This window comes from Orbicella faveolata, unplaced genomic scaffold (assembly GCF_042242905.1).
Source record: "Orbicella faveolata isolate gen_17 unplaced genomic scaffold, um_ofav_v1 contig_1, whole genome shotgun sequence".
In the NCBI taxonomy this organism is placed as follows: domain Eukaryota; kingdom Metazoa; phylum Cnidaria; class Anthozoa; order Scleractinia; family Merulinidae; genus Orbicella; species Orbicella faveolata.
In genome coordinates, this window is record NW_028301536.1 from 36487995 (window position 1) to 36504086 (window position 16092).

General features: G+C 38.6%; 1 protein-coding gene across 2 annotated transcripts in view; it reads left to right on the forward strand.

Annotated features, from left to right (window-relative positions):
* The window catches only part of LOC110065512 (lipase member K-like), a 20586-nt gene extending 9143 nt beyond the window's left edge, over positions 1-11443 (forward strand). For both annotated transcript variants that reach the window (XM_089274519.1, XM_089274523.1), the window contains exons 4-8: positions 753-996; positions 1769-1924; positions 7238-7309; positions 7509-7577; positions 9891-11443. In XM_089274519.1, coding sequence (XP_089130645.1) covers positions 753-996; positions 1769-1924; positions 7238-7309; positions 7509-7577; positions 9891-10130 — 781 coding nt within the window. In that variant the 3' untranslated portion in view covers positions 10131-11443. The remainder of the gene's footprint in view (positions 1-752; positions 997-1768; positions 1925-7237; positions 7310-7508; positions 7578-9890) is intronic.
* Positions 11444-16092: the final 4649 nt, after the last annotated feature.

Sequence of the window (16092 nt, forward strand, 5' to 3'; positions counted from 1 at the left end):
GCCATATAATAATTATTTTTAGTGCCCGCGGTTTTCCAGTTATAATTAAATTTCAACCTGTAACCTGCAACCTGCAAAATATACCTACCGGACTGTAGAGACTACGCAGGAAATTAAATTTTAGGCTGATGTTCACTATGTTCTAATGGTGTACGGAATTTTACATTTCCATTCATAAAATTTTATTTATACTCGAACTTTTAAACAGCTAACACAAGCTGGATAAATGAATCAAAGAGAAAGGAAAAAACAAATTAACAAACAAACAATGGATGACACCGGTGTCTGAAAATTAAAGCGGAACAGCTTACAGCAAAAACCCATCGCATGCAACCCATTTTTAAACAATTAAAATCCTCTTTCACCCATCGCATGTAATGGTCTTACCGATTTTTCATTTTTTTGCAATACAACCATTCCGCGCCCTCTCTCCCCCCCCCCCCCCCCGCCTACTCAAAAAAAGGTGGAACTAAATCGCAAATTGGCACCCTACTCCGTAGCTACGGGATCAAGAACCCTTCTATTCTCTCGAGCTCTTTTAGGTTGTAGATAGCGCCTGACTCCTGGCAACGCGACAAGTTTGAACAAATGAGCGAGGATGAGCACAAATCAGCTTTTGGATCACGACGGAATTTCGACGTTTCGACGTTAATCGATTTTCCGACGGGACAGCCGTGACGGGACTCAGGTTTCTTCCTGTGTCCCATGCTCACGACACGATGAACATTCGTCGTCCACTTTTTTTTCTTCAGTTTTCAGGAAATGGCACAATATGACATTCCCGCCATGTTGGAACACGTATTGAAGGTCAGCGGTCAAACTCAACTGTTTTACATTGGCCACTCTCAAGGAACCTTGATCGGTTTCACGGAATTCTCAGCCAATCCTGAACTAGCAAAGAAAGTAAAGTTGTTTATTGCCTTGGCACCCATTTTCTACTTGAACCACACTGCGGCAATATTGAGAGACTTGGCTTTTACCCTGAATCCCATTGAGGTATGAGCTGTTACCATAAGACTGCGTTAGCTTTTTAAGCCTGATAGAGACCTTTCGAGAAAACGAAGAGAGCGAGAGAGAGCACGGAAACCGCTTACCCCACTACAAGACAAAACAGTACCGTATGTTACTCCATTGTCATATTTTGGCCAGTAGGCCGTTTTACAGTTATGTGCTCAGTTACCTGGCCTTTGAATGCAAGCGAGGCTGGAGGTGACCTTGCTTTGATACAGAACTCTCTGCTTTTTCATTTAACTGCGAACAAGTTAGCATGAGAGCAACTTGATTTACACTACAAAAGCAGCGAGGTCTGTACCAAAACAAGGTCACATCCAGCCACGCTGCCATTCAGAGGCCAGGTCACTGAGCAGACAACTGTAAAATGGTTGTATTTGTAAAGAAAACTATGCCAGTGATCAACCTCGTTCCCAGGGTCTCTCATCTTTCCCCCAGCCCTCTCTCGGTCGATCTCGTTCCGGTAGAGCTGGAAGATACTGTAAGAGATCCTGGGAACAAGGTTGATCTGTGATGGGCCTTTTTAGGTTTTAATGGAGTGACAACCTTGAGATTCCATTATCGTCTGAGTCGAACAGCCTCACCCAAGCTCACTTTTGTAATGCCTATCAAAGATTATAAATTAATTAACCAATTCGTAAGATAATAAATTGAGACCTCAGCAGCAGTGAACGGCTAATTTGTGTCATTTCAAGTCAAGTTTCCACTTGTATACTGTTCCTCTTTAATTCAAGTGGTTTTTCTGTATTTTTTTCAGCAATTTCTTCATCCTCTTGGCGAGAGCGAGTTCTTGCCTGGCCGAGTGCTTCAAAAACTCTTAGATATTGGCTTTTGTGGCGGCAAATGGTCAGAGAAAGTTTGCTATGATATCGGGGAGCTTGTGTTTGGTTTCGATGACATCAACAACAATATGGTAAGTATGGAATTATTTTCATTCTAAGGCCCAGCCCACACTACGCCGCAGAAAACGCAGCATTATTTCTACGGTTAGGCCTACTGTCCACACTAGTCAAGCTCGAAAACGGAGCTTTTAGAAAACGCTCTTCGAACCGGAGGAATTTGAAAACGCCGGCTTTGCGTTTTAGTGTGGACGGAAAACATTTTGAAAACGGAGGTTTTAAAAAATGATGCCGTTATGAATCATGTGATTTCTCTGTCCGAGTTTTCCTTAAACGCAAATCCAAAAATAATGACCGGTGATTGTTGCGCTTTCAAATTTCTCCGGCGTAGTGTGGCCTGAGCCTAAGACAAACAGTGAGCTGCAAGATTGCGCTAAAAGCTGTGACGTTGCTCCGAGAGGTTGGTTAATAGTAAAACGCATAACGGCGTAACCAGCAACTGCGTAACGGAATTTTTTTTTTCTGATTCTGTGGTTAATTTATTTTAATTTTTTTTTAGTGTCGGCCGACACTACCTACAGGAAACATGATTCTCTTTGATGTGAAGTTATATGAAATAATTCATATTTGAATTGCGGTTGTAGATGAAAGTGAAGAATGATCATCGCAGTAAATTTTCCAATGTATGGCTTCATAGCTCAGTTCGCGGAGGTCACGGGTTCGAATCCCGTTGAAGCCCTGATTTTTTCAGGCTTCTTCTTTCCAATTACTTAAATTGGAAAATTTATTGCAATGATCATTCTACACTTTCATGATCCTCTTTATTCACAAAAATATCCGATAACGGTTAAACCCGCGGGTAGTGAGTTAACCTTTTCGATACTCTGGGTTTGTCCGCAGACCATCTGACTTAGGCCTCGTCCACACGTATCCAGATATTTTTGAATCCGCAACTTTTCTTTCCGGATTGAAAAATTTCCCCGTCCACACGTAGCAAAAATATTCGGATTCGCTGCCGAATTCGCCGGATGAGTGTGGACGGAAGCCGTACCGGAAAGAAAAAGTTGCGGATTAAAAAATATCCGGATACGTGTGGACGGGCCTTTGAGGGAAAAGAAATAAAACGGAAGCCGGGAGTCATTAAATAGTTTTGTTTATTTTATTCCCCTGAGACCCGGGAACAAGGAAGAATTTTGAGGAACTAACAATAGGCCTATTCAACAGTGATTGATGCGTTTCATTTGCCACGGTTTGTATTTGAAATTTAAGGTGTATAAAGCAATTTCAACTCTGGCTTGAGGTTTATTTTGAGTTTAGTTAGGACGAAAAAATTATCATACTCGGAGGGTATCGCACTTAATTAAGTACTTCAAGATTGTCTTTGGCTTAGAGCTGCGCCTGTCTGCTTAACAACGATGCGCTATTTTAAGCAGATCTCGTTAGAATCAAGCATTGTTTTAAAAAGGCCAGAAATAGAAAGTGAGTTAATTTATTCATGCCACGAACATGGCAATTTAGAGAATTTGTTGATCAAGAAAAGGGCCCACAGGGGTCCCACATAGAGACAATTTATGGGTAAGCGTTCTTCAACGAAAATATCATGGGCAAAAGAGATTTGGGAGATTGTGACAACAGTATCTGCCGTTAAGCTTGCAACTTACAGATCGTTATTGGGCTAACGCGTTCACTTTTGTATTAAGCGCTTCGTTATGTCTCACCGCCGTGATAAATGCTGTAAACATCCAGGCCATCTGGAAGACGCTGTCATTGTCAACTACTTTGAAGACCTTGCTGCTGAGTCTTGCTGTTTCAGATCTCGGTGTCGCACTATTGGGCCAGCCTCTACACCTTGTCTTCTTGGCCATGGCAATTAAACGCGAAGAAGATCACATCGGTTGCTCGACTAAATTCGCTTCTGTTATCACTATGGGAGTGTGTTTTTAAGCGTCGTTCTTCGGAATCGTGTATAACTATACGACGGCCAATTTTTAAAATTTCTTTTTAGAATTTTGAGGCTGTCTTACATATTCTGTTTGGGATATTTCTGACAGTATAGACAAACTGAATGAATCTGAATTCTCGCGAGATTTGTAGGTTGAATATTAAGTCGTTTTTTAATCGAAGTTGTCTTTGGCGTTGTTGCCGTTGCTGCTAAACTACTTTTTGCTACTTGGGCAGCGAGCGTCTGCCTGCACTTTCGACCACCTGTTTGTTCGGCTTGTGTTTGGGCATTTGTTTGCTTTGCACTCGTTTGTCTAAACATCGCTGCCGTTCATTCAGTTGTTATTGTTTGTGCAGAGGACATCCGTCTTTTATTTAAACTCCTATCAAAGTTTCGAGATGTATTGAAACATACCGAGATTGCTTGTAATCAAAATATTAAAGAAGACATCTCCATGGCGTTGGAGGTTTTCCTTTGCTTTGAAACGAGACGAAACATAAAAAGATCCTCCACGAAAACATCCACGCAACGCGCGAGTAATGTCCGCAGAAGAACTGGGTACAATGTCTAAAAATAACTTAAGGTCATTCCCCAGTATTGCATTGCGCATTCCTACTGCGCATAATTTTACGCGTGATTAGCGCGCGCGCATTAAAAAATGGCGGCTTTTTCTTTACGGCTGGACCTCGCCACAGAAGTAAATCGTCATGTTCTCGCAAACGAGTATGATGACCTATCATTTTTTTCTGTTGTTTTGAATTGAGTAATGAATTTCTCTGTGTAAAAAAAATATGGACCAATTCTCAGTGTAGAACAAAAAACAATCGTCGGAAACGAGAATTTAGCAAGCAATCTTGACTACAATTATGGTGCTAACATAAGGATTTATTGGGTATAAACAAGGTGCTGTTGCTCCTAAACGAACATGGGGACATCTCATTTTCATTTCAAAATTTAAGTTCCTATTATATAAACAATCAATAGGCAAAGTTTCACAAAAATCGCAGTGCAGGTTCTTTTTCAGTAGAATGACCTTAAGAGGGTTATCTTGGGTAGAAGGCCTATATGGGGATTCACTCTCTTACCTTGGTAATCTCTTGGCGTCAGAACAACTTCACTGAGTACATTTTATGTTTTTCTTGTGTTCTTGATTTGCTATTTGCCGCCTTTTGGCCGCTGGTTGATGATAAGCATCTACGGTCAAAGAATCGCTTTGAGGAATTGGTTATTTTACACGTGGACCCTGGTTTTTCTGTATTTGTCGTTGAATCCTGTTGCGTATTGTTGGAGGATGAGAAATATTCGACCGGCTATCCACAATAGATATTCTCCAAAACATAGCTTCCTCTTTGACTCGCAATTGAAAAGACAGCGAGGCTACTATTTTAAGCGCCTTTTCTTAACTGACTTTCTAGCATGTGTTATAGACTCTTTTAAAAATGGCTGCCAATTATAAATTCTTTTGTAAGTATTAAAATTACCCTGACTAACCTCGTTTTTGAGTTGATAATTCAAAAGAATTTTTACTCCAAAACGAGTTTAGTGAGGCTAATTTAAATGCAAACAAAAGAATTTTAAATTGGCAGCCATTTATGAAAAGGGTCTATAAAAGGCTGAAAACTAAAGTGCTCAGTTTTCTTTTTAAATAAAAAGAACGGTGCGAGCTTAATAAATTTGACGAACTCATTAACAGGGTATGTGAAATGTAGGCCGTACGAAGGCGTTTCTTGTAAAACCTTCGTTTCTAGGTCTTTTATACTCACATGTTAAAGAATAGTATTTTCTGTGAGATTATAGTAATAATTTTAATAATAATAATTCTCATTTTTTGTATAATTATGGATAAGATGCTTTTTAACATCTTATTTTTTTATGAAAAGAGAAACCTTTTTGCTAAATAAGCGTTTTATACATGATTTTAAAATTTCCGAAAGAGCTGTTGTGTTGTGCTGCGTGAACGGGCAAGTGAAACAATTAGTTATGTAAGCTGACCGTAGTGTTATGTAGGTTAACCAGAGGGTTATTTAGGCTAACTGAAGTGCTATTAAGGGTAACCGGAGTGCTATTTAGGCTGACCGGAGTGCTATTTAGGCTGACCGGAGTGCTATTTGGGCTAATCAGAGTGTTATTTAGGCTGATCAGAGTCCTATTTAGGCTAATCAAAGTTCTATTTAGGCTAATCAGAGTGCTATTTAGGCTTACCGGAGTTCTATTTAGGCTTATGAGAGTGTTATATTAAGGGTAACCGGAGTTCTCTTCAAGCTGACCGGGGCGCTATTAAGGGTAACCAGAGTGCTATTTAAACCAACCGGAACACTATTTAAGCTAACTGGAACGCTATTTAGGCTAACCGGGACGTTATTTAGGCTAATCAGAATGTTATTTAGGCTAACTAGAGTGTTTTTCAGGTAACTAGAGTGCTATTTAGGTAACCAGAGTGTTTTTTAGGTAACCAGAGTGTTATTTAGGTTAACCAGAGTGCTATTTAGGCTAACGGGAGTGCTATTTAGGCCAGCCTAAACACTATTTGAACTAGCCAGAACGCTATTTATTCTCATGGTCGAACTAGCGCTCAAAAATCCATCTTGATGTTTTCGAATTTCTTGCATATGTATATCTGTTTATTTCTCTGTTTTTTTTTCGCTTTAGTTTTAGTCTCGATTGAGAACATATATCAGACACTCAAGATATTGTCGACATTCCAATCACCTCGAGGTTCGTCAAAAATACTCAACTTCAACTATCTTCTCGGTGTTAGGAAATGTGGTCAAAAACGGTCTTTCGTGTTAATGACATTCGCGCTAATTGTTTCTGCGCATCCTTACTGCGCACGCAAATTCACACGCCACGTCATGCATGAGAGCGCGCGCTGAGTAATAAAATGAACAATGATAGGGCAGATGGCCATTGCTATAGCTTTGCCTGTATTTAACGATCTTGGACGTCCGGTGACCCCTACTTTTCTTTCCAGAAACAGATTTTATTAACAATTATCTCCACATTGTCCAAAAATGAACAAAAAATCAATGTGGGAAGTTAAAAAAAATTGAAGATTTCTGTCTACGGGACATCGAATCCTGCCATCTTGCGGCTGCAAGGCGCGTGAAACTATGGTCGCTAAATGCGAACTTGTTCTTTAAGGAACCTCACCAGTTGACTAAATTCACTTAATAGGTCCACTTAGACAATATTTGGCAGAACACATGGGTTTACAGATAGTGTGGCCTTATTCGCTAACGAAGCCCGATTTTTTTAGATTTACGGTGTTCTTCCGGGCATGTTCTCTCCAATACGAAGTCGGTGACCCCCCATCTTTTTTTCCATTTCTGACGTAACTAACTCATCGTCGTACAGTGGTAAAAGTCTCAGAAAAAAGATTAATGTTGAAAAATTTTCGCGCGAACGTCCTTAAGCTAATTCGAACGTTATTTGTTTTCCATACCAGAGCCGGGTTCCGGTCTATTTATCGAATTGGCCAGCGGGTACTTCCTTGAAGAACATCATTCATTTTGGCCAGGTATGTAAGGAACTAACCACTTTGCGCTGTTTAGCTCTTGAGTTGTTTTTGTTTTCTTTTTATCCTTGTTTCGCCTATTTTGGTTTGTGAACACTTTCGTCAGTCTGTCGGAATCGTTACCTCATGAATTCACTTGATTTTTACTTGAAAGAGGATAAACCACAAATTTTTTTTTTTTGTATCGGTTGTTGATTGACAGCTCATAGTATCGGGAAGGTGTCAGAAGTTTGACTATGGAAGGAAAGGAAACCGACAGCATTACAATCAGGTATGTTATGTTGCAATATTGTTCATCACAAAAACACTCATCTTACATTTTTTGTAATTTTTAGTTTTTTTAATTTTTTTAAATAGTCGGCTTGGTGAGGCTGAGTAGGCCTCCAGCAATGGAGTATGCAAATTTAGCGAGAAATAAAATGGAATCCGAGTTTTTCAGTTGAATGTGAACCACAGGGCATGTAATACTGAATTCAGTTCTGTTTTTTTTTTCTGTATAAGAAAGCGAATACTCCTATAAAGTCATTCAAAAACTTAGTAGATTGAAGTTGAAAATGTCAGTACATTCATGCCTATTAATATGAATTGCAATTGACAAGTATTGCGCAGTTTTTTTGATTACTTTTACTCTTGAACAGTCTATAATTTAATAGGTGTCTTTCATGGGGATATGTAGTTGACACACAAAACACTCACAACAAAAGAGCGATAGCTAAATCAGTAAGCACTGCCGTGTTTGTCAAACGGCGCGCAAGCTTGGATGCGCCAAAAAGTGTTGTGAAACCTCCCAACTCAACTGCGTTTTCCGATTGTAGGAGAACGTGTAACGTGTCGTCGACGTGGGTCAAAACATTGAGGGTCTTGGGGTCCAGGTATTAAGTGCTTATTGATCGCCAACTAGAAACTCAGACATTTATGATGTACTCAATATGGCTTTTTAATCTCTCTCTGTTTGGCATATTTTAATCTTAAGATCAATATTTATGTTTTACAAGGTTTCAAGTTCTTCGTTCTCTGTTGTATCTTCGCGCCTCGTATATCGCCTAGTCTAACCCCGTTTTTTCAAGTCCAGTTCTTGAACTCTCCATTCTCTGCTCTATATCTATGCAGATGAATTATAACCTTTTGTTGTCGTAAACTAATTTCCTTTATGTTTAACGCTTTGTGCTGCCATTTGCTTTAATTTTGTAATTCGTGACGACTCAGCGTTCATTTTTCATATGTTTAGCTCTGGGCCAGATTGTTCGAAAGCCGATTACAACGGCAACAATAACAACGACAACAACAGTAACAGCAACAACCATAACGACAGCGACAATAGCAACAATAGCAACAACAACAACAATAGCAACGACAACAATAACAGCAACAACAATAGCAACAACGACAACAATAACAGCAGCAGCAACAACAACAACAACGACGACGACGACAACAACAATAACAACAACAACAACAGAAACAATAAAGACAACAACAATAACAACAACAAAAACAATAACAACAACAACAGCAACAGCAACAACGACAACAACAACAACAACAACAGAAACAGCAGCAACTACAATAACAACAACAACAACGACAATAACAACAACAGCAACAACAACAACAACAACAATAATAGCAACAATAACAACAACAACAACAACGGAAACAACAGCAACAACAATAACAACAACAACAACGACAATAACGACAATAACAACAATAGCAACAACAACAACAACGACAATAACAACAACAGTAACAACAACAGCAACAACAACAATAGCGACAACAACAACAACAATAACAGCAACAACAATAACAACAACGACAATAACAACAACAGCAACAACGACAATAACAACAATAACAACAACAACGACAATAATAACAACAGCAACAACAACAACAACAATAACAACCGACCATTTTATAATGCCAGATTTACAAGAAGTTAGTTTTGATGATACATTGTTCGTGGCTAGCGTTAGGCAGCTCGTTTCGTTCCGCCCAAGGGACTCTTCAGAGACCTTTCTGCTTGGAAAACTCTTGGACATCGCACCCAAAGTCCCGTTCGCTAACAAAATGATGACAGCAATCTCGCCTTATATTGCATAAGGATTCCCGACTGCACAAATTCACGATTGAAAATTGACAATAAAGTGGACAGTTACTTGTGATAATACATTGTTCGTGGCTAGTCCAGATTTACAAGAAAAGGAAAACACAGCATAAAAACAGTTTACTTAATTAGGCAAAAAACTACGCAGAATAGTAAGAAAACTAGACAAGCTGATCATGAGCAGATATAGAAACGCTAACCCAGGATTAAAAGTTAACCGAAGTGTCAATTTTTCTTGTATAAAAATATATTCCGTTGCTTATGTTTTGTGTAGTTTGAGTTGATTCAAATTCAAAACCGGAGGGCAAACAATTGAAACAGAAAACCAAACCGAAAAGTTACAAAACTGAAATCAAAATTCTCGCCAATCCCAGGTTAACTTAATCGGGCTTTGAACAATGCGGCCTTGGCGTTGAATTTGTACACAAGGCAGTTTCTTGCATTAACCCTGTTTCTCCTTTGTTTCTTTTTAAGGACACGCCCCCTGTTTACGACGCAACGAAGATGACCACTCCTACGGTACTTTTCTTTGGCGGCCATGATACACTGGCAAACAAAACAGATGTTGAAGCTCTAAAGTCTAAATTGTCCCACCTTAAATATTACGAGTATTTCAGTAAGTGGAATCACATCGATTTTGTCTTTGGAATAAACGCCAAAGAAACTTTATACGACAAGCTTGTTGATATCATAAAAGGAGCTCTTTTGGCATAGCAATGAAGTTAGCAACGGCAGTGCACATCTGAGATGAAGGATACTGTGTGAACATAACTGAGTATTTTGACATTGTCAAGGACTTATGGGAAAATTGAGTGTGAATCTAAACATCGTGTAATATATCAAACCTGATTAGTGGACAGCTTGTTTCACAAGTTTCTAAACAGCGCAAAGCATTTGAAAAACGACGAGTAGCGGGAAGGCCCTCGTTAGAAATCTATAAAAACACGCTCTGGATTATTCTGTAACATTTCTTTTCAATTGGAAGGAAAACTCATTACAGAATGGAGGGAAAAAATAGAAAAAATGTGTATCGCAGTCAAGATCCGAGAGTTCGATACTAGCATCCCCAAGAGATCATAGTTACCGCCTTTCCTTATTGTCAAAGAAATTTGTTCAGGCCAAGAGAGGCTTAGATCTCATCACTTATTAAAAGATAATTGACTATTTTCACGAGTATTAAATTATTGATGATGAAAAATTATAAAGCATACTTGCCAATGAAAGTCTAACCTAAGACATTTTGATAGTAGTGCTTCCTAAGGGCCTGTTTACAAGGAGAGAGGGTTACCTTAACAAGCGGGTTACCCTAGCACTCGCACATTTCCGCTTCTTTTTCTTCGTCGTGCTTACAAAGTAGCTAGGGTTTCCCGGGTAGGCGGGTTACCCTATCTGCGTATACGTACTAGGGCTACCCTGGCAGACGGTTTATTTCTTTTTCCCTTCTAAACACTCCAGGTAGGGTTAACCCGCCTACCCGGGTTAACTTTCTAATTGTTTCCAGACCCTCTTAGTGTAACCACGCATTAAGCTGTACCGAGTTGTAGGGTTACCCTACCTGTGAAATTTTGCTTGTAAACCCGGCCTATCTTTTGCCTTCCAGCTAGGGTTAACCCGCTCGCTAGAGTAACCCTCCCTCCTTCTAAACAGGCACTAAAACTTTGAAACGCGAGAACAAACACCGCAGATGGTTACTTCTCAAACTCATTAATAATTTACCAAATTCAAACAAAGGAATCTCTGATATTAATTAGCATATATTTTTACAACTTAATAACTTCTTCCCGTTTAGTCTCCTTGTTTTAATTTCGATTGTGAAGATATATCAAATACTCAAGACAGTGTTCTACCAAATTTCCAATACGTATTTTTAACTCTGCTCTCGGTGTTGATAATAGGTAAAACACGATCTCTCGTGCATTCAAATTTAAGTTATCGGATGATTATAAATTTTACAAAGAAAATAAATACTAGATTCATCGCTGAACATCATATCAAGGAATAAAAGTCAACAAAGTTGGGAAAGTCAATATAGTGCTTAAGAGAACATTTTCATTCTGGTTCAATTGGTGCACAGTCTTAAACATGTTAACTTAATAGAAACATCATTGAACAAAGGCAAGAGGCCATGATAAAGGCAGTATAAAGGCTGCCACACACCTTTGGGAAAAAGCTTGTGTTTCAGTACATTCGCGCTTTCAGTCACGGTCGTGAGAGTACGCGGCGAGCTTAAGTAAAGGAACTATACCTTGTCAACCTCTAGATAACGGCGTTTAAAATTATGAAATAGAATATAAGGACTTCATTACCATTAATTATACAATCAGCTCGCAGACATTGTTTAAAGTTTAATTGAATACGCTTGTTCTAATTTTACAGTAGGGGATATTTTGACAGAAGACCAGAAGTTACATCGACTTGCAAACTTTTACGGTCTTGAAAACCTGGAGCCCTCTTTCATAGAGGAAGGATCCTTTGGGCTGTTCAATGGGTAACAACAGAAAGTTATCGTTAAGACTCTAACAAATCTTCCCCAGGCCTCTCCTGCCCAACCCATCTGTCCACTGTCGCGTTATTTTATGCGCGTCAACGAGCGTGAATCTTAATGGTTTACACGAGTGAAATAAAATAGAACAAATGAATGGACGATTAATTTGTGTCTGCAGTAGAATGTAGGAGAAAATAGAATGTGAATCAACCTCTTTGGCAGGTGCAAGCCGCCCATACATCTTTTAAAATTTGCGCTCGTTGACCCAAGTAATTAATATGCGAGAGTGGTAATCCATCTGAAACTCTGTTTTTCAAACGGGGAAGGGACCAATGGGAAATGAAGGAATCGGGAACGGGAAAATAAGGAATCGGGAAAATAAAGAACAAGAAAATAAAGAATGGGAAAATAAAAAACGGAAAAATGAAGAACAGGTGGCAGGTGACAATCATAACGAGAAACGGAACGGGGCACGGAACGGGGAACGGGGAAATTTCCGTGAGGACAAATGACCCCAGCGGATAGTTTTATGCAGCAGTAGTTAGTGGCATTCAACAGTTGTGAGACTATACAGTCTAAAGATGCCTTCTTAAGTCTGATATTAGTGTTTAAGATGTACCGTTTAAAACATTCCCAGTCTTAAAGAATTCCCATTTTAAAGATTCTCGCTTTCAAAGAATCCCCGTTCCCCTCTTTCGTTTCCCTTTTCGTTTCCCGTTGTCGTTTCTCGTTCTTGTTCTTGTATTTGTTTCCCATTTCCCATTTCCCTGTTCTCTGTTCCCTGTTTTTAAACAATGCATTCCCGTACAGTTTCTGTATTACTTCTTGAGGCGAATGTGAACGAAAATCTCGTTGATGGTACAACATTTACTTTTCTACCCAACAACCGTCTAAAGAAAGGGAGAAACACGGTTATCAAAAGAGAATATAAATATTAAAAATACATACATAATCTGGTGCATGCATGATCTGCAAAATGGACGTCGTCGATTTTTGTTTGTTTGTTTTTTCATTATCTGAAATGTTTCATTCCTTTCACCGAGCTTTTTATTTTAAATTGTGAATTTAAGTTTTAAGTTGTGAACTTTTAAAGATGCAAGAGAAAAGGTATATATATATATATATATATATATATATATATATATAAAGTTAAGATGCTTCGAGCCAACAGGGATGCCACGCGCCAGAAGGATCCAAAAGGATTCGTAGTCCAAACCTCGAGTAATGAAATTTGTAGGCAATTGTGGAAAACGAGGACGGACAACTTCGAGCGAAAAAAAAATATATATATATACAGTAAAAAATCTAAGAAATCTAAAAAAAAGTTTAAAAATTTAATAAAAATAAACGTTTCGGTCAAAGACCTTCATCAGTTGCAGTGCAAGTGAATAATAAATTACAATAACCTTAAATAAATTTACAGTATAAAAAATGTTGTGTCAATGTTAGGGAACATTGACACAACATCCCAAGAAACTAAAAGGGTGCCTTCGGGAAAAGGGCCACTCCTGTTAAGTTACGCGGATCTTGCCATGGGGGAAATAGATTATCAAGCTAAATTTTCTGGCCCCATAAAGCCGACTTTATGGTGGCGATACCGTGACGATGTTTTTGATCTCTGGCAACAAGGCCTTCCTGCACTGCATGAGTTTACTGACTTTATAAATTCCCTATATCCTACCATTAAATTTGAATTAGTTTTTTCTGAACGCGAGCTTCACGTGCTAGATTTAACTTTACATCTCATCGGGGGTTTCATCCAGACAGACGTTTATTCAAAGCCAACTGATAGCCACTTGTATCTTCCACCATCAAGTGCTCACCCCAAACACGTTTTCAAGGCTATCCCTTATGGCATAGCAACTAGGTTACAGAGAAACTGCTCTGAACAAGTATTTCTTGCCGAGAGAACAACTGAATACAAGGGTTATCTAGTCAATCAGGGTTATCCCACAAAACTAGTGGAAGATCAATTTTCTAAAGCCTTAAATACATCTAGAACTGACTTACTTAGAACTCGTGCCAAAGCTGAGAAGAAATTGTTTCCATTTGTAACAACATTTAATCCAAATTTACCTGATGTTGGTCGCATCATCAGAAAACACCTAGGTATTTTGGAATCCAACCCCAAATTAAAAGAATTTTTTCTGCCAAATTCCATCATAGCCTCTTTTCGAAGATCTAAAAACCTTAAGGAGTTGTTAGCGCCATCTCGTTATGGCTCTAACACTAAGGTTGAAGAGGTTGTTGAGGTTAAGGGTTGCTTTAAATGCAAAAGAACAAGATGTGATCTCTGTCGCAACTACCTTGTTGAATCAAATTCTTTCCAAAGTTTTCAAACAGGCAAGAGCTATAAGATACGATTGAAACTTTCCTGTGATTCAAAAAATGTCATTTATTTGGCTTCGTGTAAGAAATGTAACTTACAATACATTGGCTCTACAACAACAGATTTTAGAGTTAGATTTCGCAACCACAAGTCTGCTATGCTGACCAAGAAAAAGACTTGTGAGGTAGCGGTGCATTTCAACAGAACACCGCACGACTTAAACGACTTTTCTTTCCAGTGTATTGATCAAGTGCAGATAAATGCAAACAATACAAGTAACATCGAAAAGCTTTTAATCACTAAAGAGGCATATTGGAGTGCACAGTTGTTCTCTCTGGCACCTTTTGGCTTGAATAAACGTCAGGAATTCCACTCGAAAAAAAGAATAAACTACATTTAGCGCAAAAATAACTTGTAAATTTGGCGGTTATCTTAGTTCAGGTGTTCAAAGGCCCTGACCTTGGATCTTGTTAGCTTTGTTAGCGCTAGGTTTTCTCAGGGGCCCCCATCGGGGAATTTATTACATTATTGTTGTTTAAGGGCCCTGTTTAGGGCGCCTGTTGTGCCTTGCCGCGGCATAGTTTCAAGGGCTTTGTTTGGGGATTTTGGGACCGCCTTTTTTGAACATTGAGTATTTTACACGCGGGTCCCTTCACACTTTCGGCTGCCTCGACGAATCGCGTTACTTTTTTGATATTAATCTTATTTGTATTATATTCGATTATTTATTCTTATTTGGTTTGTGTCTTTTGAGTTTTGTACCGCATTGTCATAGTATCTCGCTTAGTAATCACCGATTGTTTATCATTGGTTAATTTTTTCGTTTTCATGTGTTACCACGCCCCGTTATGTAATCATCTTTGTAATATTATGTCATTTTTTATACTGTAAATTTATTTAAGGTTATTGTAATTTATTATTCACTTGCACTGCAACTGATGAAGGTCTTTGACCGAAACGTTTATTTTTATTAAATTTTTAAACTTTTTTTTAGATTTCTTAGATTTTTTACTGTATATATATATTTTTTTTTTTCGCTCGAAGTTGTCCGTCCTCGTTTTCCACATTTGCCTATATATATAAAATTAAGTTGTTCTTTCTCTAAAATCGACAAACGCTTACATATTATATTTGGTTACTAAGAGACTTTCCTTTCAATCGTGACGCAATTATTCTAACGTATTTTTTCTTAATATGATTTCAAGCTTTTTTGGATACCGAACGCTGGCTATGAACACATTGAGCGAACAAAAACTTAAAAGTTGGCAAAATTGGCCATAAAAAGCAAGGAAAAGGTAAAACTAAGAAGAGATTTATCAAATAATGTCAGAAATAACGAATTAAATTCGAATTCAAAGATTAGTTTGTCGCTTGGACAATTATTTCCACATGTTAATCATTAATTACATGTATTGGGTGAACTTAATGAAGTAGAGAGATGTCAGTTTTCATGTAGTTTAAAGCAGACGTATGCAAATAACGGTAGATTTTTTTTCGAGCTTGGATATTTTCACCGCTAAGGTAACCCAAAATTACACCCATCACTACTTAATTCTATTTCATCATCAGCCCAGGTCGTGAGGCACTGGTACGAGAGAGCGTAGCGCAATGCATTAATCAGTTGTGCCGTGCTTTCGCATTGAGCAGGCGAAGAGGTGTTTTCCCACAGATTTTTCTAAGGGTTTTTATGCTGTTTGTTGGGTCTTTAAACCGTCTGAATTTCGTTTTCCTTTTGGCTGAATTCCAGGAATCTCGAGAGGTAATATTGCTGCCTTTTTTGCACCGTATTGAAGCGGTTTTGTGCCACTTTGTGTTTTCCCGCGTTTTTCTGTTTTCTTTCAAAGGAAAATGGCCGCCACCGA